A 25,339-nucleotide genomic window follows, 5' to 3' on the forward strand; every position below is an offset into this window, starting at 1 on the left:
CAGGAAGGAGTGGGATGAAAGATTCCCCGGAGGTAGGGAGCCCCAATGGCCAGTTTGCTCAGAGACCACAGCCTGGGCCTTTTATTCTGTCCCTGGCAAGGGCCGCTCTCAGGAAGGAGCCACTTCCAGACGAATTTTCCTCACCAAGTTCCAGCAAAGCCACACCCTCTCTTTGGCAGCCACATGGCCCAGATCGGCTGCCAGGAGGTGCCTCTGTGTATCACAGCATGGCTCCCGAAGTTTGTTCCAGAAAATTCACCTTGTGTCCCACAGCCTGGGATACAAGGGTGGTTTTCTATACCCGTTCCCACTAGTCCGTCCCTCCTCTACCTGTCCATCTCCTTCCCAGACCACCAGGGCACTGGCCTGCACTGCCCCTCACTGGCTACTTCCTGATGTCTTCAGCAGGGGGGGCTGGGGGGAACGGCCGAGGGTACCCCTGGAGCTTTCCACAGCCCTGCCGCCCTGCCAGCAGCCTCCCAGGACCCTGTGTGCTCCGCCAGGAGGCCTCGTGACCAGCCAGAGCCCAGGCTGCTTCCTTGCATCCCACCCCGGGGCCTCCCCCAGCTCTGAAGACAGCCCTGGTTCATAGGGTTTCTAGTCATTTCTGCAGCCCACCACTCCGGATGCAGAGAAAATGCCAAAAATCAACAGCCTCAGCAATGGGGTTGTGGTGGGGGAAAAGAACAAAGGCATTCCTGGAGTCAGCCTCTGCGCCAGCGCCGCCCCCCACCCCCACCCCCGGTCACCGCCACTGGCCCTCTTCAGGCCGCAGCTACAGGCCCCCAGGGCTGCATGGCTCAGGGGGCTGGAGAACGGAGGGGACGGAGGGGACGAGTCCGAAGGGGTCTCCTCCCTTCTCCAGCTGTTAAGCTGGTAGGAGACACCAGCATGCCTGCCTCTGGGAGGACGGAGGGGGACGGTGGGAGCACCAGCCCAAAGCCCATGCCGATCGGAACAATGATGAACCACAGCAAGAGTTCCGGGGGTGACATAAATATATTTTTGAAGCTGCCTGTGTACTCTGGGGTAAAGAACCAGCACAGAGGGTGCCCCCCCCCAGGCCACCCACCTCCACCCCTATCTCTCCGGAAGCCCACCCACCCCATCCCCTTCTGTCTCTTTTTAGGCCAAGGGTCAAGAGGTCTCCAGGGAAATAAGGGGGATGTGTCAGGGGGCTTGGTGGCAGCCGTAGGAGTGGCAGCCTCGTGCTGAGGGACAGGAGACAGTTCTCTTTAGCCTGGTGCCTCAGGGTCTTCCTCCGGGGGCAGCGGGCACTTGGGGGGGGCCGGGAGCGAGTGTTGGGAAAATAGGAGACTAGAACCAGGGATCCGGGGAGATGCAGCCCCCACTCCCTACTCTGCCCTTCCCGCTCCATCCCTACTTCATTCCCACAGGGCCTAAGAGAGCAACTGGGGCAGGGAGAAGGGGGGTGGGGGGGTTGGGAGGGAGGGGTGGCTGAACCCCACCCCCACCCCAGGTCGCAGACAATCAGGAGGTGGGGTGGAGGAGGCAGCAGGCCACCCGAAGGCCAGGAGGACCAGGTACGGGGCGGCTGCCCCAAGGCCCTTGTGGTCACTCCGGCCAGGCCGAGCACTAGCAGCCCAGCAGCTCCACACGCATGGTGATACGGTTGTGCCAGGCGACGGGCAGGATGCGCACAAAGCGAGCCAGGAAGGGCATCTCGAACATGTTCTTCTTGTGGGAATTATTGTCCAAGTTGCCAGGGAAGATCTGGAGGCAGAGGGCGGGGCGTCAGGAGGGCCCCAGGGCCCGGCCCGCCCCGCCCCGCCCCTCAGAGCTCCTGGCCAGACTCCAAGGGCACCCCCAGAGGGATGGCAGGACATGGGCTGGCCAGACACTGACCTTGCTGTCCAAAGACCCCGGGTCCTTGTACTCGACCCAGTTCATGCTGTCGTTACTGTAGGCCACCTTGTAGGCTGCCACATACTGGATGTGGCCGAAGTCTCGGGCCCCCTGGGTAATGATGCCGGCCACTTGCCTCTCGGAGCCCAGGTCAATCTACAGGGAAAAATCAACCATGTTGTGTTTGTGTCGACCATTCTCTCCAAGAAGGTAGCAAAAGGCAGACAGGCCGGGGAGGCAGGGTGGGCAGGGCTTCCAGTTTGGGCGAAGCTACTGTATTTGGCACGACCTTCTCATTTATACGAGGGGCATAAAGCCTGTCACCTACTTTGCCACACTCTGTTAGACACCTCACTGCAGCAAAGCTAGAGTTTAGAGCCCGGACCTTGGCCAACCCGCAGCCAGTCCCCACCCCTCCCCCGGTCCAAAGAGAACAAGGACAGGAGAGACACTGGCACGGTTCCCAAGGTGTCCCGCATGGCGTCTGCGGCCTGGCACGAATCTCGAAGGAGCCCAAACGCAGCTCCTCACAGAACCCAGCTCTACAGGCTAAGGGCAACTGGGGACCGAGAGACACAGGTCCTGCTCCCAGTCCCTGAACGCTCCTGGTTCCCAATTTCATGAAATCCAAGGGCTGTCCCATGGGGCATTCTCAGACACCGAGTGTCAGGCAGGGAAGTCCTGTGGGGCACCTGCCGGGGTCAGGGGTCTCACCTCTGTCCTGCCCTACTGTCCACGGGTCACCTTGTGACCGCAGGTGGAGATGGCTCCACGGTGCTACACACACACACACACACACACACACACACACACCCCACACACACACACACCCCCCACACACACCCCACACACACACACCCCCCACACACACACCCCCCACACACACACCCCCCACACACACACCCCCCACACACACACACCACCCCCACCCCTTTCTCCAGATCCGGAGAAGGTGCGGGAAATTAAAAATAAGGCTTTTCAGACACTCCCTCTTGGGGAGCAGAAGGCTGGGCTGGGCGAGGTCAAAGATCAGTCACCCCGTGGATCCCATCCCAACCCGTGCCCTGCAGCCCGACACACCTGCAGCCACTCGGAGGCATCGTTGGTCTGAGCAGTCCAGGCATTGAATTTGCCCTGCTTGTCCAGCCGTGCGTAGAAGGGGTACCAGCTGAAGGCATTCAGGCCCCAGGTCCTGTAGATGCTGGAGGCCGTGATCTGCCTGTCGGGGATGCTGTTGTCCTTCATGCCCAGGGGCTCCGCGCATCCTGCCAGCAAAGGGGTTTGTCACAAAGATCACGACCCACAGCAGCCTCCCAGAAGCAATAGCACAAGGTGGACTGGGGGTCAACGGTTGTGCTTCCTCTCTGCCCACCCCACCAACCCCTCACCTGGGCCAGCTGCCCTCAGTTCCCACCCCCACCTTGATGTGCCCTTCCCAGATCCCCCAGCGCCTGTCCCCTCTGCACAAGGGCAGGCTCTCCCACCACCTCCGCCACGCCTTCAAGGCCTTACTCATTAGACACCTCCTCCAAGAAGCCTGCCCTGACCACCTCATTTGGGCGGAACTTGGGCCCCTATGGGATTTCTCTCTTACTCCTGTGGTCCAGCTGCTATCTATATCAAGGCTGAGGCCTGTGATCTTGGTCAAGGACATCAGCAACAAGTAACCCATTGATCCAGTGCTCACTTGTGTGATTTCGATCACCACCAGGAACCTGAAAGCCGTATCGGTAACCCCATTCTATAGGTACAGAAACAGGCTGAGATGGTAAGCATTGTGCCTAAGTCGGTCTCTCTCTCACATGTACACACAGACACACAGACACTCTCCTACTCACCACACCAGGCTGTGACATCATCGCCACCAACCACACCCCCCTCCCAGAGCCATGAAGGCCTGCCTGCTGGTAACCCAGGGATGAAGGGGACCACACGGCTGCCCTCCAGCAGGCGGAAATGAGAGCAGTCAGGATCCCCGGGCTCAGCGCGGATCCCGTCTCCTTGCCCAGCAGCCCCTCCGAGTCGCCCAGGGGGCTTTTCACGCTCAACACCGATTCCTCCCGGGGCTGCCACTCGGGCCCGGGAAGCTAGCCCGGGCTTCTTGCAGGCATGCCCTGCTCAGCAATGTGCCGGGCTTTTCTGCATAGCCACACCCACCGGCAGGTGGCTGGGACAGTTAGGGAGGGGCGGCAGGAGACCAAGCTCCCAAGACCATGATGGGTATGTCTTACACCGGGCAGAATCCTCACTCTGCTCCCCAGAGACTTGCACTCTCGCCACTAAAGACCTCTGCCTCCAGCTGTGCCCTTGTCTGCCGGATGCCTCCTTGTGATGGTGGCACGCCAGGTCATCCCCGCGCTCCTCCCAGAGAGAGAGGCTGCTGGGCCGGGAGGCAGGTGGTTCCCAGACAGGCTGGCGAAATCAGCCTTCCAGGGAAAATGCCATGGGGAGGGGCACTGCGCCAAAGGCCAGGACTCTCCCCTCCATCCTCGCTATGTGACCCTGGGAAGGACCCCACAGAGGGGTGTTTCTCTTAGATCAACCAAGGATATTGTTAAAATGAAGATTCTAGGGGCACCTGGGTGGCTCAGTGGGTTGGGCCTCTGCCTTTGGCTCAGGTCATGTTTCAGTCAGGGTCCTGGGATAAAGCCCCACATCGGGCCTTCTGCTCAGCGGGAGCCTGCTTCCCTCTCTCTCTCTGCCTGCCTCTCCGGCTACTTGTGATCTCTCTGCCAAGTAAATTTTAAAAAGGGAAAACATGAAGATTCTCTCTCCGTGGGTCCCGGATGAGGCTGGAGCCCGCGTTTCTACAAGCTCCCGGGTGATGCTCATACAGCTGGGTCCCTGGAGCTCACGCTGAGTTGAGGGCTGTAACCCAACCCCGCTCAAGTCTACCACCCTGATCCAAGCCACCTTACTTTCCCACTCCCCTCCCCCATGATGGGCCTCTGCCCCCATTCTCCCCACACAGCCTAAGGGATCCCTTCTAGACACATTCCAATCATTTCCTGTTAGCACTCCCCCATGTCCACATGGCTGCCCCTTGTTCTGAGGACAAAGATCTGAATCCTTAAAATGATCCATTCAGCCCAGCTCGCTAGGCTCCGTCCACCTCTTCAGCCTCACTGCCCAGCAAGCTGCCCCTCGCTGTCTAGGCTCTAGCCCCACTGGCCTGCCTTCGATCCTTCAACATACCCCAGGACCTTTGCACTTGCCAGCTCCTCATCTGCCTGGAATGCTCTTTCCAAGTTCTTCATTGTGGCTTCCTCTGTCATCCAAGCCTCCACTCAAAAGCCATCCCAACAGGGGCGTCCTCATGCCCAGATCTCAGTGCCACATGTGCACACATGCACACACACTTGTCCATACACACATACATCAACACTCTCACCAGCCCCCTGGAATGCCAACTAAGGAAAGGAGAAGATCCAGATCTCGAGGAATACAGGCAGGACAGCTTCTACAGCTTGCCAGGCTTGCCCCCTCTTGGCCTAGGAGGGAGCCAGCTGGGACAGGACCGTGAATCATGCAGGCAACTTTAATACAGCCAAAGGCTGCACAGCCCCCACACCTGTCCTGTATCAACAGCCTAAATTTCCCTTTAGCAAAAGGTAGTCTTTAACCCCCCCCACTTAAACAATAAGGCTCAAAAAAGCAATGATCCTGGGAGAAGGAATGCAATGACTTAAATTCATACTTTAAAAGGGTGGGTTTTCAGCAGCTCCGCCTAGGGAGCCCTGAAGTTCCCCCAGCGGCCAGCAGGTGGCGCTGTCACCGCAAAGAGAGAGAAATAACCGGGCGCCGGGGAGCCCAGGGCTGAGACCCAAGTTGCACAGCCTAGCCCCTGCAGCCTGAGGGTCCCTGATGACTTTTCCTGGATCAGAAACAGATCTCTTTCTGGTGTCTCCCCACATTCCTCCACAGGGAACTCTCTGTAAGGAGCAGCAGAAAGCACCAGCTCCAGGCCTAGGACTCTCGAAGTCCCCACGTTTCTCTTGAATGATGAGTTATGGGGGGGAGCCGGGTGGGGGAGGAAGGGGCTGGGGGAGCACTAAATGGGTGGGTGTCCAAAGCCCAGGGATCTAGACCAAGTTTTAATACCAACCAGCTTGTGTGCACTTGACAAAAAATTTATCGGGGCCTCTGTATTCATTCACTCATTCATTAAATGTTGATTGATCATCTATAATCCAGACACCGTTCCAGGCACTGGGACTACAGCCATGAAGAAAACAAACTCCCTGACCTCAGGAAGCTGATGTCTGTAAAACAGAACTCATACTACATGTTCTAGAAGCTCAAGGAACCAATCAGAATAACAAAAAATACTTTGGCAACTGGAGGGAGTGCCTTTTTTTTCTGCCACCACCCCAAATGCCAAGGGTTGGCAGACCGCAAACATGAAGGCAAGTGCCCCGAGGGCCAGGTGGTGCCTCTGGTGTGCATCTGCTGTGGGAGCCCAGGTCCCCTGGCCTTGCGGCCGTCCTACCCAGCTCCACCTGGCTGAGAAGGAAGTGGGCAGGGAAGCCCATTTGTAGCAATGCCCCAGCTACCCCGTACTCACCATTCACCTCACAGCCAAGGAGCTCAAAGCGGAGGGTGCAGCCCCGGTGACAGATGATGGGGACCAGCCTCACATACTGCACCTCCAGAGGGAAGTCAAATAGGTTGACTTTCAGGCCACTGTTGTCCATGTTGCCCACAAATATCTAGGAGGAAAACAGATTGGAGCATGGGTCAGCGTGGGCAGTCTACCTTCCTGGGGTCACCTCACCTCCCTCGTCAGGCCTGGGAGGCAGAGATGGGGTTTAGCAGAGCCAGCAGGGGGTCAGTTCTTCCTCTGGCCACCCCTCTTCACATCTTTCTTGGTCGTCATGGGGGATGGACATGAACTCCTACCTTGCACACATGCCTACCTATCACCTATAGGGTGCCTCTGCAAATTAGGAAAAGGCACTCCTCTCCCGAGACACTTTATTATACTAATCTCCCCATAGGCAGAAGTACACAAACCCATGATGTCTACACTGTGAATGGTGCTCACTTAGAAATGACATCCTTAAGCAGTGTACAACCTGCATAGCTGTACATGGTAGCCCTGAAGGCTCAGAATGCCTCCCACCTCCACCACCACAGCCACCCTCAACAGGTCACTGAACCTTTCTGAGTCCATTATCCTCATCTATAATGTAGGAGCTATCAGCTGTAACTATGGAACATGGGCATAATGTAGGTTTCCCGATTTCTGGGAACCAAGAGGCCACTGATGACCCACCACATAGCTAATGGTCCAGCATACCCTCCCTCCACTAGGAGCCCTCAAATAGCTCTAGAGTCCCAGAGGATGAGGACCACAGCCCTTCTTTAGAGCCCTCACCTTGTCTCCTGTCCCCTCCGCACCCTGGATAAATTGGAACTTGTGTCCATTGTCGCTGTAGGCCACCTTGAAGGTCTTCAGGTACTCAGCACTGCCTGCGCGGCTGGCACCCTGTGTCACAACGCCCATCACCCGCATCTTCCGCATCAGGTTCACCTGGACCCCGGGAGGGAGGACAGTACCCTTATCTCCTGGGTTCTTTAGATCTTCTCTACTCCCCCTGCCCAGAAACAAGGAGGGGCTTTCCCATCGGGGCCTCTCAGAGCCTTGGGCCCAGTGCTGAAGAACGCACACGGAGAAGGACAAGGACCCCAAAGGCTGCATCCAGGGCAAACAGCCCCTCTGCAGCCTGGGGTCTGCTCCCCATCCGCCCCCCCACTCCAGTCCCCCGCAATGCTGCTCTGCACTGACAGACACTTCACCTGTGGGAACCCACAACCTTGTTACCTGGACCTCGGTTGTGACCCCTCAAATGCAAGCACACTCTCTCCCATCACTCTGCCGTCCCCCTTCCCTCACACCCCAAGCCATTCTTTCCATACCTGGATCCAGGGGTTCTTGTCATAGTTGCTGGCTGTCCAGGCATTGACGATGCCCGTGCGGTGCAGACGGGCCAGCTCTGGGGCCCAGCGCTGTAAACCCATGAAGCCCAAGTGCACAGAGGAGGCAGAGATCTGCGAGTCAGCAATGGCACCCGTCTCCATGCCCAGCGGCATGGTGCAGACTGCAGGGGGGAGGGGGGAGGGGAGGTGGCAGTCAGGTGGCCACCCAAGCACATGGGCCCCAGACAACCAGAAAATCAGTGTGGCCTCTGCTGAGACCCAGGGCAGAGATCAGGAAAGGACTCTCAGGGTCCAAGAGGTGCATGGTAAGGAAGAGGTGGGGAGAGAGAGACAAGGGGAGTTGGGACCCAGGGCTGCCCGAAGGTTCCAGGCCAGGCCGGCACCTGTGCCATCACTGGGACAGGCAGCCAGGGACCAGACTGGTGGGAGGGATTTCCAGTGGGACCCGCTCTTCTTCAGTGTCCCCAGCCGACCAGGAAGACCAACGTGTCCAGCCCCACCCCTGGTGTCCCCAGAACAGCTTTGGGAAAAGGGACACCCCAGTTGGCAGTGAACAGTACTTGTACTAGGCATGAAGGAAGAGGCAAATCCTGGAGCACCTCAGGGGCTCAGTCAGTTAAGCGTTTGCCTTTAGCTCAGGTCATGAGCTCACAGTCCTGGGATCAAGCCCATGCCAGTCAGATTCCCTGCTCTACGAGGGTCTGCTTCTCCGTCTCCCTCTGGAGGGGCTGCAGTGGTCCCTCTGGGGGCTCTCCCACCTTTGTGGCTGCCTCCTGCCTTCTGCATCCAAACCGTGGCAGACCCCAGGCCACAGAGCTGGAGGCTGGGTGGCTAATTCCAACTCCAGCAAACCCAGAGTAACCTTGGCTCCCCGCACAGTAATTAGTGGGCACACCTGGCCCCACCCAGGGCTGTCTGCCTTAGGGACCCCCAACCACAGACATGCACACACACACAGACATGCACACAGTCCTCCAACTAGTGTCTCCAAAAGACACGAGCCCAAGGGACAGGCCCTCCCTGCCGCCTCCTTGGAGGTGCTCTCCCCCAGGCCCCAGCACCCACCCAGCTGGCCCACAACCCCCCCTTCTCAGATCAGCCTCAGAGAGCAGCCCCACATCGGCGGGAAGGGGAACCGCCTGCCCCCAGCCCAAGATGCTCGGTGGCAGACCCACTGGCCGGAAGAACCCAGACCCCCCGAAGATGCAGACTCAGCCGCCCGCCCGCCCGCCTGCAGCAGGCAAGGACAAGTCCCAGCTTGGAGGGAGGGACTCCAGCTGAGCCAGGAGGGAGGACAGCGTGGACAGCCACCGCCAGCACTGGAGGCTGGGCACACACCCAGGGCCATTCTGTGGCTGAGTGGATAACCGGGCAGGCCGGGCCGGTCAGCCCCTCTGCACACGCCGGGCCTCTGACCGCCTGACCGTTAGGGGACGGCCCAGCCTGCCCAGGCCTCTCCCTCCTCCCTGAGCTCTGTGATGAGGCCGCGGTCAAACTTGGGCCAGGAACCATCAGCCTCCAAGGCAAGGCCCCCAGCCTTACTTGCTGACCTCCTGGGCCCTAGGATTAAGAATGTATTTGTTTCCCCCTCTTGGGAGAAAACTCTCAGGACTTAATCCTAACACTGTGGGTCTGGTTCGTGGTGACCCAGGCAGCAGCACTCCCGGGACCTCTGGGGCCACCACCACCCTTCTGTCCACTGCAGCGACATCAGGCCTGGCCTGCAGCCTGAGGACAAAAGGCCAAGCAGAAATTAGTCCAGGACAACAGAAGCGAGAACTGAGGCTCTATCTTCCCCTTGATCTACCAGAGGAAACCTTAAGGCAGGGAATGAGGCCAGCATGTGGCCGGGGCTGCTCCGGGCCTCCCCCATCAGAGCAGCCTCCCCCAGATACTCACTGGTCTCGCAGTGGACACCCGTATAGCCATGATGACACATGCAGACGTACTCAGTGAAGACGTCCCCTCTGTGCGAGTCGTCGACCACCCGGCACTCGGCTTCATTGCGGCAGGGGTTTGGAAAACAAGGACCTAGGGGTGGAGAGGCAGGTAAGGCAGGCAGGGGATCAGGAAGGAGCCAGAGATGGAGAAGGGTAGCTGCAGATGCCCCAAAAGGACCCGCTGCACAGACTCAGCCCCCTGCCCGCCTCCCCATGCCATCCCCTCCCTCTCTCCTCTGCCTGATGGGAAGTTGGGCCAGCCTGGCACCAAGAAGGGTCAGGTGTAGGCGAATCAGTCCCAGGGAGGGAAGCACCCAGCTTTCCAAGTGGCACGGGGAGTTCCCAGGGAAATGCTGGCTGAGCACAGGAGAGGGGCTGGGGACCTCCACCCACTAGGGGACAAAGCAGGGCCGGCAGCAGGGGCTGCAGCTGGGAGCTGGGGGCGCAGCGGGGTGGGGGGCGCAGGTACCTTTTTCCGTCTCATTGCAGATCAGGCCCGTGAAGCCTTCAGGGCAGAGGCAGTAGAAGGGGGTGTTGTCCTGGCCCAATATGCAGGTCCCACCATTCAGGCACTGGCTGGAGTCACAGAAGTCACCTGCAAAGTCACGAGCTCTGACTCAAGTAGCAAGTCATTCCTGTAAATACTGGGGGCAGGGGGGCCCTACCATGCACATGCTGGGTCACTGAAACAGGGGAACCAGGTGTGGTCCAGGCCTCAAGAAGCCACTGGAAAAAGGGGGACAGTCACTGGGTGGTGAAGAGGCATCACCAGCTCCAGACAGAAGCCTGCATGAAGGGCCACTGGAGGCGGGCTTCTGCCAGGATTGGAAGTGTCGCAGAGGGGACAGGGGAGCTGGGTCTAAGAGGTGGAGTGGAGTGTGCCCAAACAGGGCGGAAAGAATGTTCTAAAGAAAGAGAGGAGTACAGGACCACGGTCAGAGTAGAAAGGGTAGGTAGGGGCCAGACCTGCAGGGACCTTAGGAATGACAAGCTCAGACTTCCCGTCCAGCAGACTGGGAGCCCTTAACCTTCCTTCAGCAGCCCACGTCGTCCACGGAGGGAAAAGGAAAAAAAAGGGGGGGGGGACTTCCCAAGAGGGAGGTGGGAGTGAGGAAGCCCTTTCCTATTCTGGGAAGGTGAATATGGAGAAAAGGCCATTTGTAGAGCTGTGGATTGGCTCCCCTGGGGGAGGGAGGTGTCCTGGGGCCACACCAAGCTCTCTCTGGCTCTGGGGTGGAAATGTGACGGGAGTGGCTGGGGTGAGTGGCCTGATGAGAGAGGAATTCAGGTGAAAAGGTGAGGGGGAAGGCGGATTTGAGAAACACGGCAGAGGGAGGAGGAGGGCTGGAGAGGACCACAGGGCTTCTGGCCCCAGGGCCTGGGGGGGACAGATGGGAGCTATCTGTGCCGCCCACCAGGCCGGCCAGGCAGGTGGGGGCTCTCCTAGCGGACCCTCGCATCCCAGCAGGGCCTACCCTGCCACATAGGGTAAGACATGAGAAATGGCTTTTCCTCCCCCTAGATTCATGCCATCCCAGGCGGGGGGTGGGGCTCCTGAAATCTCAAAGCTCCAGAGAGCCCCCCGGGGGGGGGGGGCAGCTCCTGAGAAGGGAGCAGAGGGACCAGGAACACCGTTAATGAGTACTGGAGCCCTCAGACTGCCACCTCGGCTGCGCCTGGGAGCTTAAGGCGGCTCCCAATGAGCTATTAGTCATTGGCTTTAAATAGCAGGTTAATCCCCTCCCCTGACCTGGCAGGCCAGGGCACTGCCACAGACAGAGCTTTGGGAATGGCCAGAGTCCTGGGCTCCTGTCCCAACCAAATTCAACTCCTCTTCTCCCCACCCAGCCACACCTCCCCCCCCCCATGCTGCTCCGGGGCAAAGCGTTCCACTGGGTAAAAAAAGAAAGTGAAAGGTGGCTCCTGCCCCCCACAGCCCAGGTCTTAGGGGGACTCACCTGGCCACCGCACCTGTGGTACTTCCCCTTTCCGGGAAAAGCCCCATCACCCCCCATCAAACCACCTTGGAGGTTTCAGAGTCCTGCCTTGTGGGTGACTTCCCCAGGAACATTTAGCCAGGGCTCAGGTGGTGGGGACAGAGAGGAGCAGAAAGGGACTTCAAAGACCCAGCTAAGTCTCAGGGTCGCTGGACAGCCACCAGCTCCAAGTACCCAAGTGTGGCTGAGCTTGGAGGGCCCGGGAGGTTCTGGCTCCAGGCGTGGGGGTCGTACTGTGGCAGGAAGGCAGGAAGGAGCGCCAGGGCTCCGCTTTGACCCCATCCCTACCAGCCACCCCCCTCCCCGTTTTCTTTAAGCGCGCCGATCATGGGCACCTCTTCAAAGCCCTGGAGGCGACCAGCTGTGCGGGCCCCACGGTGCAATGGGGGCATCCCCAGGACCAGCCCGCCGAAGGCCCAGCTGTGCGCGGAGGCCTGCTCGGCGGGGGAGGAGCAGCGAGGAAGATAGAGCGGCACGCCAAGGCCGCGGGAGGGAGTCGGAAGCCACCACCAGCCCGGGAGGCAGCCCTCTCCAAGTCCCTCCCCTGGTTCTTGGGCCCCCCTCCCGGGCCCCACCCGAAGTCCCGTCCCCTCCCTCCGCCTTCCCCGCCCGCGCTCATCCCACCAGACACCTACGAGCGGAGACGCAAAACTCCAATGAACACCCGAGCCGCCGGCTAGCGAGGGAGCAGCCGGGGAAAGTTGGCTGGACAAGACTTAGCAAGACAAGAGCCCTAGAAACTTCAGGTGGAAGACGCGCCAGAGTGGGGCGCAGTTCAATGGCCTCATTTTACAGATGGGAAAAGAGAGGCCCGACACAGCAGATTCCTTTGTTATGTGTAAGCCCCATCCCTGGGGGCCGTCGGGCTGTCACCCGGTGTCCCCAGTCCCCGCCCCACTCTCAAGCCTCTATCACTGCCCAGAACGCCCGAGCGTGGAGAGCGCAGGAGAGGCCGAGCGCATCCCCGCGTCCGGCCGGGGCGCAGCCGGAGCAGCCGCCCCTCCGCACGGGCCCGGCTCTTTGCCCAAGTTTGTAAACAGGGGTGGTGGAGGGAGGGCGCCGCGGCGAACTTCCGAGCGGCGCGGAAAGGAGGGGCGAGGGTCGGAGGGCGGCGCGATCGACTCACCGGAGGCGGCGAAGAGTCCCGAGGCGCAGAGGAGCGCGCCGCAGAGCGCGGCCAGCAGGCGGGGGCGCGGCATGCCGCGGGGACTCGGGCGCAGGAGCAGGGGCCTCAGCCGTGCACACCGCGGGGCTCTCATTGCCGCTCCTGGACGGGAATAAATCAGGCAGCGCGGCGCCGCCCCCCGCCCGCCCGCTCCGCCCGCTCCGCCCAGGCCCTCGGGAGGCGGACCTGGGGCGGGGCTCCGCGGCCAACCAGAGAAGGGGGGCACCGAGGGGTCCGCGCCCCCGCCTCCCGCCTCCCGCTGCGGCCACGCCCGGCGCCCCGCGGGGAGCGGAGGACCAGGCCCCGCGTCGTGAGTCCTCTGGACCGCGAAGGGCTCCGGAGGAACTGTTTGGTGTTTCGTGGGTTGTTTTTTTTTTTTTAATTTTCGACTTAAGATGCTTTGCCCTTATCCCTAATGAGAAAAATGCAAATTAAAAGTACAGTGAGCGCCAGGTTTCACTTAATCAGATTGGCAAGTGTCGAATGATTAGCGCACTGTTCGTGCGAGGCTGAGGGGAGCGGGCCCAAGCATGCATTGTCGGAGGGAGTCTAAATTGGTTCGGCTTCTCCGGAGAGCTGCTTGGTAAGAGCCACCAAAGCGACCCAGACCGAGACCGTAAGCCCTAGCCATTGCGCTCACAGCATTCCTTCCATCTGAACTCACTACGTAAAATGGCATGTATATAAAGATGTCCTAGCAGATCATAGCAGCATCCTTGGAACGGATAAAAGACTAAAAAGGGAATCAGCAAACTTCTTCTATAAAGGATCAGATAGAAAATAGTTCAGGATTAGCCCACACGTGGTCTCCGGAGCAGCCCTTCACCTATGCCCCCAGGCGGAAGAGCAGCTACAGACCAGTCTCCCAGGAAATGAGCACGGTGGTGGCCTAAGCCCAAGGAAACCAGGGGGCCAGGGCCGGAAGAGACTTGCCGGTCACCCTGACTTTTATCTAAATGACTCTTTTTTAGATCCTAGCTCTCTCTCTCAAATCTTTAAAGCAAAAAAGAGAATAATTTCATTTATAATAGATAATAGCATCAGCAAGAATAAAATAATTGGGAATAAATTTAACTAAAGTGCAAGACCTGTACACTGGACACTACAAAACACCATTGAAAGAAATTAAAGACCTAAATAAATGGAAAGTCATCCTTGTTCCCGGATTGGAAGACTTATCTTGTTAAGATGGCAATAATCCCCAAACTGATATAAATTCAACACAATCCCTATCAAAATCTCAGCTGTCCTTTTTCAGAAGTTAACGAGCTGACCCTAGAATTAATATGGAAATGGATGGAAACCCAGAATCTCCAAAGCAATCTTGCAGGAAAGAAAAAAAGTTGGAAGACTTATATTTTCCAATTCCGAGACATACTACAGAGCCGCATTAAGCAAGACCATGTGGCCCTGGCATAAGTATAGACATAAGGATCAATAGAATAGAATTAAGAATCCAAAAGTAGATCAATACATCTGCAGTGAGTTGATTTTCAACAAAAGTGCAAGACAATTCAGTGGGGAAAGAGCAGTTTTTTTCCAACAAATTATGCCAGAACAACTGGATAACCACAGAAGAATAAAGTTGGACTACAGATCACACTTTACATAAAAATTAACTCAAAATAGATCAAAGACCTAAATATAAGAGCGCCAAATACAAAACAACCAAAGGAAAGAGTAGATTAGTTGAACTGTATCAAAACTTACAATTTTACTACTTCCAAGGACACTATCAAAAAGGCAGGAAGCGGGGTGTGTGGGTGGCTCAGTGGGTTAAAGCCTCTGCCTTCAACTCAGGTCATGATCCTGGGGTCCTGGGATGGAGCCCTGCGTCGGACTCTCTGTTCAGCAGGGAGCCTGCTTCCCCCTGCCTCTCTGCCGCTTGTGATCTCTCTCTCTCTCTCTCTGCATGTCAAATAAATAAATGAATAAGTAAAATCTTTTAAAAAAGGCAAGAAGACAACCCACAAAATGAGAGCAATATTTGCAGATCACATGACTGATAAGGGTCTCATATCCAAATTATCAGAATATTAACTCATAACAAAGGATACCCCAATTTTAAAATGGGCAAAGAATCTGGATAGATTTTCCCCAGAGAAGATATACAAACAGCCAATAAGCACATGAAAAGACACTTAACGTTATTAGTCATCAGGAAAATGGAAATCAAAATCAAAACCACATGAGATACCGCTTCACACACCCACTAGGATGACGATATTCAAGAAAACATCATAACAATGTTAGTGAGGATGTCGAGAAAGCGGAACCTTCACACATTACCGATGGGGTTGTAAAATGGTGCAGACACTGAAAACCAATTTGGTAGCTCCTCAAAAGATTAAGCAGAGCTATCCTATGACCCAGCAGTTCTACTCCTAAGTATACACCCAAGAAAATTAAAAGCATATGTTCATACAAAAGCTTACACGTGAATGATCATAACAGCTTTAACAGCCGGCAAGCGGAAACCGCCCAAATGTCCACCAGCTGATGGGTGGGTAAGCCAAGTAGTCTATCCATCCAGTGGACGATTATTCCGCCGTAAAAATAAATGAAGATTTAATACCCACTGCAGAATGACTGAACCTTGAAAACACGATGCTAAGTGAAAGAAGCCAGATACACAAGACCATGATTCCATGTATATGAAATGTCCAGAATAGACAAGTCTATTATGACAGTAAGTTGATGAGTAGCTGCCAGGGGCTGGGGTGAGGGCAGAATGAGAAGTCATGGTCATGGGTGTGGGATTTCTTCTGGGAGGCGATGAAGGCATCCTGAAATTTTTTTTTTAAGATTTTATTTATTTATTTGACAGAGATTATAAGCAGGCAGAGAGGCAGGCAGAGAGAGGAGGAAGCAGGCTCCCTGCTGAGCAGAGTGCCTGATGTGGGGCTGGATCCCAGGACCCTGAGATCATGACCTGAGCTGAAGGCAGAGGTTTTAACCCACTGAGCCACCCAGGCGCCCCAAGACGGCCTGAAATTTAATAGTGATGATGGTTCCCTAACTTTATAAGCATGTTTAAAACCACTGAACTTCACATTCCAAAAGAATGGATTTTCTGTTGTGTGAAGTATATCTCGATAAAAAGGGAATACGACTCTCCAGAAACCTGTCTCAAATCAGTAAATCACTCAATAAGCATTTAGTGAGCACTGACTGTCGTGAGCATTGACTGGAAACCCTCGCTGCACATGAGTGTCACTTGGGAAGATTTTTGTAAAAATACAGGTGACCAGGATGCATTCCAAAGCAAATAAATCTCAATCCCTGTAGAGCGTAGGAATGAGTATTTTTTTAAAGCTCCCCAGATGAGGCCAGTGTGAAACTAATAAGAGAACCATTGGCTAAACTCACTGAGAGCAAAGACAAAAGACCTAGGCCTTGGGACCACAAGGGACAAGGAGGGGAGGGATTTTAACAGGTGAAGGCAGGATAGAGAAGGAGGGGATTTACTTGTATGATCTGACCCTTGTAGAGTTCAGTGGGTTAGTAGCTCCTCTGTCTGAATACTTTGCTTACCGAGCATTACAGCATCCCAGTATTGGAAGATTGGGTTGGATTTTCTAACAAGTGTCATCCCAGGATCACCTGAAACAGGGAATCCACTTAAGAGCTTTAGATTTTGTGCATGTATATATGATAGGAAACCAGGTACGCTTTTACTTTTCACTTAGTCCTACCCCTGCACAATCAGAGAAATGTAACAGAAGTTCCATTGCATCGACAAAACTCCAAGCCGATGGGGCCGGGGGGAGGGAAAGAAACATGTATACCTAATTGGTAGAACTACCAGTTGATTCCGCGTCTGGATCACAGTCCAACTGTAGCAAGACCTACAGAACTGGACCTTGTCCTCTGCTTTGAACAAATTCACTGGAACGAAATTACCCAAATAAAAAGCCAATGTACAAAGATGCACACGGTACCACTGTTGGTGGTTCTGAAAAACTGACTAACGGTCCAAAACGCCCCGAGGTGAAGAGCTAAGCAAACCTGCTAAGACACAGCCCAGTGCGGTGTTAACACGTGAAAAGGACGAGTAAGTTTGCAGGTGAAAGGAGGTGCCTTGGCGGAGCAGAAGGCCTGTCCACAGCTCCCATCCGTACTCAGCCACAGCACACCTCCGTAAAAAGTGCCTCACGCAGACATGGGTCTGCACAGAAACAACACTCAAAAGAGAACAGATCACAGACAGGTAATCCCATGATGCCGCTTATACGAGGTCCCCAAAGTAGTCAAATTCATGGCGGGGCACCTGGCTGGCTCTGTCCAAAGAGCATGTGACTCTTGATTTTGGGGTTGCAAGTTTGAGCCCCACGCTGGAAGGACAAATACTTAAAAATAAAATCTTGGGGAAAAAAAATCTAGTCCTATTAGAAAGAAAAAGTGGAATGCTGGTTACCAGGTGCCAGGAGCAGGATAAGGGGAGCTTCTCTTTAAGGGGGGCACATTTCAGTTCTGCAAGGTGAAGTTTTGGAGATGCTGCTCCGCCAGGGCACAGACACAATGAGCCCCGCTGAAGTGTATATTTACAATGATTTAGGTGGCAAATTGTATTTGCATTTTTTTACCATGATAAAAAAAATCAATTTTAAAAGAGAGGGAGGGGGCACCTGACTGGCTCAGTCAGTGGAGCAGGTGACTCTGGATCTTGGGGTCATGAGTTTAAGCCCTAGGTTGGGGGGTAGAGTTTACTAAATAAGAAAATAAATAAATTTATTTTTATTATTTTATTTTACCAACTCTGAGCCAAGCACCATTCCAAGCCTTATATAGGGTAAGAAAAGAAGATAATATGATATGACATGTCAAGTAGACCTTAATTAATGTTTTTAAGTTTATTTATTTAGGGGCTCCTGGGTGGTTCAGTGGGTTAAGCCTCTGCTTTTGGCTCAGGTCATGATCTCAGAGTCCTGGGATCGAGCCCCGCATCGGGCTCTCTGCTCGTCAGGGAGCCTGCTTCTGCCTCTTTCTCTCTCTCTCTCTCTTTCTCTCTCTGCCTGCCTCTGTACCTACTTGTGATCTCTCTGTGTCAAATGAATAAAATATTTTTTTAAGTTTATTTATTTAAGTAATCTGTACACCCAACGTAGGGCACAAACCCAACGACCCTGAGATCAAGAGTCACACACTCTCCTGCCTGAGCCAGCTAAGCGCCCCGAGTATACCTCAACTTAAAAAAAAAAAAAGAGGAAGAGAAGTTATTTCAGGTGCTAGCAAGGGCTCCACAGATGACAGGACAGGACTGTGTGACAAAGCACCGAGGGGAGAAGGGAGGCCATTTAGGCAGGTGACTAGCAAAACCTTGTCTGAAAAGGTGACATTCCCACTGAGACCCCGAAGGGCGAGAAGCCGGTCTTCCATGGATCTGAGGAGGCAAAAGCTCTGAGAAAGGGACAGAAGCGGAGCTCAGAAACTGACCGACACCAACAAAGCCCACTGAGTTTTGACAAAGGGACCGTGCAAGAAGCCGCTGGCTGTCCACACACCGCAGAACGACGTCAAAGCCAAAACTCACGCCTTGTACAAAATTTAACCCCAAACAGATCAGAGACCTCACTGTAAAACACAAAACTCTAAAACTTCTGGAAGAGAACAGAAGCAAATCTGTATGATCTTTGGTTTGGGGACGAGTTTTACATACATAACGATACCCAAAGCAGGATCCATAAGAGAAACATCGATATAAACTGGGCTTTATCACAAGAAGACCAGTTGTTCTGTGAAAGATACCAGTAAGAAAATTAACAGACAAGCCACAAACTGAAGGAAAATATTTGCAAGTCATTTATCTAATAAGGAAGATGTGGGGCGCCTGGGTGGCTCAATGTGTTAAGCCCCTGCCTTTGGCTCAGGTAATGATCTCAGGGTCCTGGGATCGAGCCCCGCATCCGGCTCTCTGCTTGGCAGTTCTGCTCTCTCCTCCCCCTCTGCCTGCCTCTCTGCCTACTTGTGCTCTTTCTCTCTCTGTCAAAAAAATAAATAAAATCTTTAAAAAAAAAGAAAAAGAAAAAGAAATGTGAGATGTGAGGTGCCAACCTGGGATTGCCATCTTATTAAAAAAAAAAAATGTAGCCAGAATAAGTAAAGAAATCTTAAAACTCAAAAATAGGAAAACACACAGCCCAATTTTTAAAATGGATGAAAGATCTAAACAGGCAAAAAACAAACAAACAAACAAAAAAAAACCCCCAAACCCTATGGATGGCAAGTAAGCCTATGAAGACACGCTCAACGCAATTTTCTGTTAAGGAAGTGAAAACGCAAACAACTATTAAATACCACTGCCCACCTACTGGAACGGCTACAATCCAGAAACTCTTCCCCAGCCAAATGAAGCGCCTTCATCGCTCCTGAGGAACGCACGGCGATGCGACCACTTTGGAAGACAGGTTGGCAGTTTCTTATAAAGTTAAACACAAACCTGCCATAGGACCCTGAAGCGATCGCACTCCCAGGTCATCTACCTCAGCCAATTAAAACTTAGGGCGACACAAAAACCTATTTGCTGAAAACCAATGTTTACCACAGCTTTGCTCATCGTCATCAAAAACCAGAAGCCACCACGTTGTCTTTCGGTAGGTGAACGGATGAACTGGGGACCCTCATACAATGGGGGACTGTTCAGTGATAAAAGGACAGAGTTACTGACTCACACGACATGAATAAATCTTAAATGCATTTTGTTAGGTGAGTGAACACAGATCAAAACAGCTACATGTTGAGCGCCTGGGTGGCTCAGTCGGTTAAGTGTCTACCTTTGGCTCAGATCATGATCTCAGGGTCCTGGGATCGAGCCCCGCATTGGGCTCCCCCCTCAGTGGACCCTGCTTCTGCTCTCCCTCTGCCTGCTGCTCCCCCTCGTGCTCTCTCTGTCAAATAATAAAATCTTTAAAACACACACACACACACACATAAAAAACCAACAACAAACACAAACCCCAGCTACAGGTTGTGTGATTATATTCATGGGACATTCTAGGAAAAGCAAAACTGTAAGGGCAAAAAACCCAGCTGAGTGGTTGACAGGCTGGGGTAAGGGAAGTAGGCAACTGCAGAGGGGAGGCCTGGGGGGGGTTCAGGTGATGGGATTATCCTGCTGGATCCTGGAGTGCTGCATACAGAATCCCAAGTAACTGCCAAATGCATAGAACTTGACAGCCCAAAGATTGAGCTTTAACGTATGCACAGGGAAAAAAAAAAAATCATCCCAAGGGCTGCCTGGGGGACTCAGTCAGTTAAGCACCTGCTTTTTGGCTCAGGTCAGGATCCCACTTGGGGAATCCCTGCTGGACCTCTCTCTCTCTCTCTTTCCCTCTGCCTGCCACTCCCCCTGCTTGTGCACTCACTCTCTCTCTCTCTGTCAAATAAATAAATAAAATCTCTTTAAAAAATCATCCAGAATGTTGGAAGATTCCAGACTACTTCAAAAGAATCAAAATGTATGAAAAACTTCACTGTAAGCAGTAGGGGGGCTGGGGAGCATCCTGGAGGTGGTGTAGACCTTCAGCAGGGAGGGGTGTGGAGAGGACCTGACCTCCGTAACTTTGGGAAGCAGTGTTTCAGCCAGAAACCGTAAGGCTAAAGACGAAAGGGACTGTATATAACCGCTGAACCCCAGTTGTTCCTCATGGGAGTATGGGTTAACAATGCTGGAATTGCTTGTGTTTTTTGGCATCCTGGGCTGAGACAAGGTAGTGGCTGGTGGAGGGGAGGGGTGGGGATTCTCACTGCGGGACAGGGAAGTTAGGGGGAAGCCGGGAGGGAGGCTGGAACCAAGCACTCAGTCCTGGGTTTGTCTGAGACGTCAGTGGAAGGACCTATTTAGCCGGAGGCTTCTATCGAGGTTGAGACAATAACGTTGTCTTAAATTATCCCTGCTCCCCTTCTCCCAGAAGACTTACTTAAAAACAAGTCCTGGCCTGTGTGGCTCAGTGGGTTAAGCCGCTGCCTTTGGCTCAGGTCATGATCTCAGGGTCCTGGGATCGAGTCCCACATTGGGCTCTCTGCTCAGCAGTGAGCCTGCTTCCGGCCCTGTCTGCCTGCCTCTCTGCCTACTTGTGATCTCTCTCTCTCTCTCTCTGTCAAATAAATAAATAAAATCTAAAAAAAAAAACCAAAAAACAAGTCCTGGAAATCAGCTCCAGGTAACAAAGCTCAAATACAAGGGTGGGTCCGGCCAGGTGGAGACATCTGGTGAGTGGGGGGTTGCATACTGTCTCCCTAGCTACCAAGGAGGATGGGCCCCGCCCTTTGGGCACCTTTTGGGCACCAATTCTGACCAAGGTGATAGGCTGGTTCAAATGTCTACTAGGGTAAATTGTAATTCAGTTGGCCACCTGTGCGTGGCCAGGCCCGACTGCATGACCTTTGCCCTTAAAAGCTAGCCCGTGAAACAGAGAAGGATCGCCCCTCTCTGTAAGAGGTGCGTCCCCGGACGTTCGGTTAGATTCTTGATGCTTGGCACGAAATAAATCTTTGCTTGACCTTCGCTTTATATCCGTCTAGCTCCTTTAATCTCGGACCCATTTTGGGGGCATAACAGTCAGTACGCCTTCCTGCTTAACTTTGTTTAGATACAGATGACAGGTGTAGGAAAAACTCCAGATACAAGTATATATACACATGCAAGTGTGTGTCTGTGTGCGTACACACAGGTTAGAACGCGTGTGCCTATTTCCTAGCTCTGTCTGCAGACGCGGACTAGAAGCAGCGACAGCCCAGTGCTCAGAACTTGGTCTGTATTGCATGTTTCCAGTGAAAGGCATCGGGGCTCCTTGGAGAGATGGCCAGTTCTAGGGCTAGGGCAGGGAGAACACAAGATGAAACCTGGGGCACCCAGAAAATGCTTTAGAAAACAAAAGGAGGAGGGCATGTGAAACAGGCAAAAAACTAAGCTAAAAGAGTTTCCCAGTCACCAAAACAGGAAAAAGGTAAGCAGCAAAGTAAATAATGAGCTATTGGACTATAACCCACAGTATAAAATAAATATCCATGAGTCCATAACAGTACAAACAAATGAATGAGTGAATGAATGAATGAGTGAGTGAATGGAGAAAGGAATACAGAAGAATTGCAAATAATCTACGTAGCTATTCCCTCCTCTGGGAGATAGAACTTACAGGCCCTCTCCTCATTTGAGCAGGGACGGTGCCCACTGGCTTGTTTCCGAAGTACAGGAAGGATGGAAAGATTGGAAACTTTTCAGTGGAACAATGATTCAGAAAAGGGACCTTCTCCTTTCCCCAGGTGACCACTATGAACAGCATTAGTGACAAGTTCCATGGATTGCATTGTCCCAAATGATAGGACAAGAAGTGTGCTTTCCCTCTGTAGTCTTCCTCCCAAGAACACATCAGAAAATTAGGAAAAAAAACCCGCAGACCAAACCAAGTTGCAGGACATTCTACAAAACCCTAGACCGAGACTTTCAAAACTACCCAGGCGAGTCTGAGAAATTGTCCTCGACCGGAGGAGACGAGAAGATAGGATGGCAAGTGTGTGCAGCATTCCGCATGCTGGCCGGGAACAGAAGGACTTTAATGGAAAAACTAGCAAAATCCAAACAAGATATGGTGATCATTCACAATAACGTGCCAACGTTAGCTTCTTAGTTGTGACAATGTGCCCTGGTGGGGGAAGGTGTTGACAATGGGGAAAACTGGGTGAGGGATCAATAGGGACTCTAGAACCATCTTTACCAATTTTCTATAAACATGGAACCCTCAAAAATGGAATTCGCTCTCCCATAAAAGGAGCCGAAGAGTTCCTTTGCCCCTTCCAGCACACTACGGACTCAGCGAGAAGGCACCATCCATGAACCAGAAAGCAGGCCTTTGCTAGACACCCAATCTGCTGGTGCCTTAACCTTGGACTTCCCGGCCTCAGGAACCGTGCCAAGGAAACTTCCATGGCTCATAAGCTACCCAGTCTCTGCTGTTTTGTTTCAGCGGCAAGAATGGGCTTAGACATTCTTCAATCTCTCCGAGCCTCCGTTTTCTTATCTGCACAATAATGTAGTCTCCAGGCCTGGGCACAATGTGCAGTAATAAGAAAGGAAGCACCCCTAAAATACTTGTGGAAAGAATGACCTGACTATCCCCTTTGGGCAGAACCAGATCCAGGGTGTGGGAGCTGGTGGCCAAGCAGATTATATACGAGAGAAGGAGGGCTCAAGTCACGGGAATCACAGGGACGGAATAGGGAATATGGTCAACGATACTGTAATTATGGGGACAAATGGGGACAGATGGGGACTGGACTTGTGGGGAGCACAGCGTAACATAGCGAGAAGTGGACTGTACCCCTAAAACTGATATAGCATTGGATGTCAACTATACTCAAATAAAAATATTTTTTTAAAGAGAGAGAGGGGGACGCCTGGATGGCTCAGTTGGTTAAGCATCTGCCTTCAGCTCGAGTCCTGGTCCCGGGGTCCTGGGATCAAACCCCACCTCAAGCTCCCTGCTCAGCACGGGGTCTGCTTCTCCCTCTCTCTCTGCCTGCTCATGCTCTCTCTTGGTCACTCTCTCAAATAAATAAAATCGTTAAAAAGAGAGAGAGAAAGAGGTGCTCCCCAGGGATGGCAGCTAGGTGCACAGTGGGGGACGGACTCCCCTGGTGGGCGCTGGGCTTCCTGTGCTGGAAGGGACTGACACAAAGGGCACGTGTCAGGAAGACAGAGCAGGAGATGGACCGTGAGGACACGTGACCTTGAAGGTCTACACCACCTCCAGGATGCTGCTTTGGGATGACCTGTCAACACTGCCCAGCACCCTCCAAGTGCACAGGAGGCAGGGAGGGGCGTCCCCACCCCCCACCGGGCTGGCCCAGGCCCCTCCCCCTCTGCTCTCCAGCATTGGTGAACGCAGGCCTCACGTGGGCTCGAACAGAGCCTGGGGTGGCCCCACACTCACATCCTCCAAGTGCACACCCCCTTTCCCAAACCAGATGCTCTGAACACACATCATGATCTGTGAGCAAACATCCCGGCCCAGGGACCAAACAACCCCCTTTTGTTTCCAAGCCAGAGACCAAGGGCTAGGGCCCAGCGCTGCCGAATAAATATGCTTTCAGTTGAAAAACGTAAAAGTGTTTTCTCACTGAAACCGAAGGGGTGGGCTGAATTCTGAGGTTCCTTTATGTGATTTTCCATACTTCGGCTGGGCTTTCCATTGCCTGCTGTCCTCACAAATTTCTCTGGAGACTCCCTCCAACCCTGACCAATTTCCCCTCCTCTGAACCCCTGAAGCTCCCACAGTCAGAACCAGCCCAGATCTGTTCACAGTGGAGCAGCGCCCCAAGGTGTCTCCTTGCCAGGATTGTCTGCTGCTCTGAGACACGCCGGGGGTCATACAGAAAGATCTAGACCCGGCACCTGGATCCAAGCCCCAGCTTCATATCTTACCTGCCTGGTGATCTTCTCCAAACTGCCGCTCAGGCACATTTATTTTCTTCATATAAAGCTCGTCTCCTTCCCTCCTTTCCAGGAGGTCAGTGACACGAGGAACAGTTGCCTCCCAAGCCCTGAGAGGTCTCAGGCGTCTTCATCTGCTGGGGAACGTGCCCACATCTGGGTTGGGTTTTGGTCTGCAGAGTCAAAAGGATGCGAAAGAAATGCTTTAGAAAAATCTATTTTTATAGGGCTCTGCTCACAGCCTTTCTGCGTGGGCCAGCTGGACATCTGGACAACGCATCTCCCGAATGAGACCGGAGTGAGGCCGTTTCCAGAAGAACATCAAGTTCTTCCCTGGAAGTTGCTAAAAAACAAAATTAACCCGAGTAACTTTGAAGATCTAATGGGCTTTATGAAATGATTCGTGAATTGGGCAGTGTCCCATCCAGCAAGTAGCAAGCAGCTCTGTCATGCTATAGAGAAGGAAAGATGTTTAAAGGCAGAGAAGGGGCAGGGAGAAAGGGAAATTATTAGCAAGAAACGCATTGTTTCAGGCAAGGTTGTCCTCCTCGGAAAGGGTCTATGAGTAAATTTCCTCGTGCTGACCGGAAATTCCGGGCTGGCTGGTTAAAGGTTACATTCCTGGGAGGGTTGAAAGTGCAGTTGGTTAAGTATTAGGCTTGGCTTACTTGTGTGAGGCCTTAACGTAAGTGACTCCATTTTGGGCCTGTGATTTTCTTCCAAACAAAACCAAACCCGAGGAGAGCTGGAGGCAGAGCCCCAGACTGGGCAGGACTGAGGGGCCAATCAGCAAACTGTAGGCCCAGGAGGGTTTATCACTGGCTGATCCCGGCCCCCCACCCCGGCCGCCCAACCACAGTCTCCCCCAGTCTCCTTCCCCAGCTGGAAGGGCCTCTCTTTAAGGATCTGGTAACCTCGTCTAAGCACAGATCACTGACCTATTTGGGAACTGGTTGTCTTCCTTCTCTATTACCCCCCCCCTTTCGAGCCAGTACCCCTT

At 53.6% G+C, this 25,339-nt stretch overlaps 1 protein-coding gene across 1 annotated transcript; it reads right to left on the reverse strand.

Moving 5' to 3' along the window:
• Positions 1 to 984: 984 nt before the first annotated feature.
• On the reverse strand, positions 985 to 13,010 carry MFGE8 (milk fat globule EGF and factor V/VIII domain containing). Its single transcript, XM_044230440.1, has 9 exons — positions 12,870 to 13,010; positions 10,216 to 10,341; positions 9,706 to 9,837; positions 7,786 to 7,967; positions 7,244 to 7,399; positions 6,431 to 6,575; positions 2,947 to 3,131; positions 1,867 to 2,022; positions 985 to 1,734 (listed from the first exon to the last, which is right to left on the reverse strand). The coding sequence occupies exons 1-9, from the start codon at positions 13,000 to 13,002 to the stop codon at positions 1,597 to 1,599; spliced, it is 1,353 nt and encodes a 450-aa protein (XP_044086375.1). The 5' UTR covers positions 13,003 to 13,010; the 3' UTR covers positions 985 to 1,596.
• Positions 13,011 to 25,339: the final 12,329 nt, after the last annotated feature.

The sequence above is a fragment of the Neovison vison genome, chromosome 13, assembly GCF_020171115.1.
Source record: "Neovison vison isolate M4711 chromosome 13, ASM_NN_V1, whole genome shotgun sequence".
Taxonomy (NCBI): domain Eukaryota; kingdom Metazoa; phylum Chordata; class Mammalia; order Carnivora; family Mustelidae; genus Neogale; species Neogale vison.

Bases quoted from the DNA above. Each gene is read 5' to 3' on its own strand.
- MFGE8 (XM_044230440.1), bottom strand. From the start codon at position 13,002: ATGAGAGCCCCGCGGTGTGCACGGCTGAGGCCCCTGCTCCTGCGCCCG. The intron at 9,838-10,215 runs GTACCTGCGCCC...CTCCACCCCTAG, and splicing joins CTGCAATGAGACGGAAAAAG to GTCCTTGTTTTCCAAACCCC. The intron at 2,023-2,946 runs GTGTGTCGGGCT...TTTTCCCTGTAG, and splicing joins ATGCCTCCGAGTGGCTGCAG to ATTGACCTGGGCTCCGAGAG.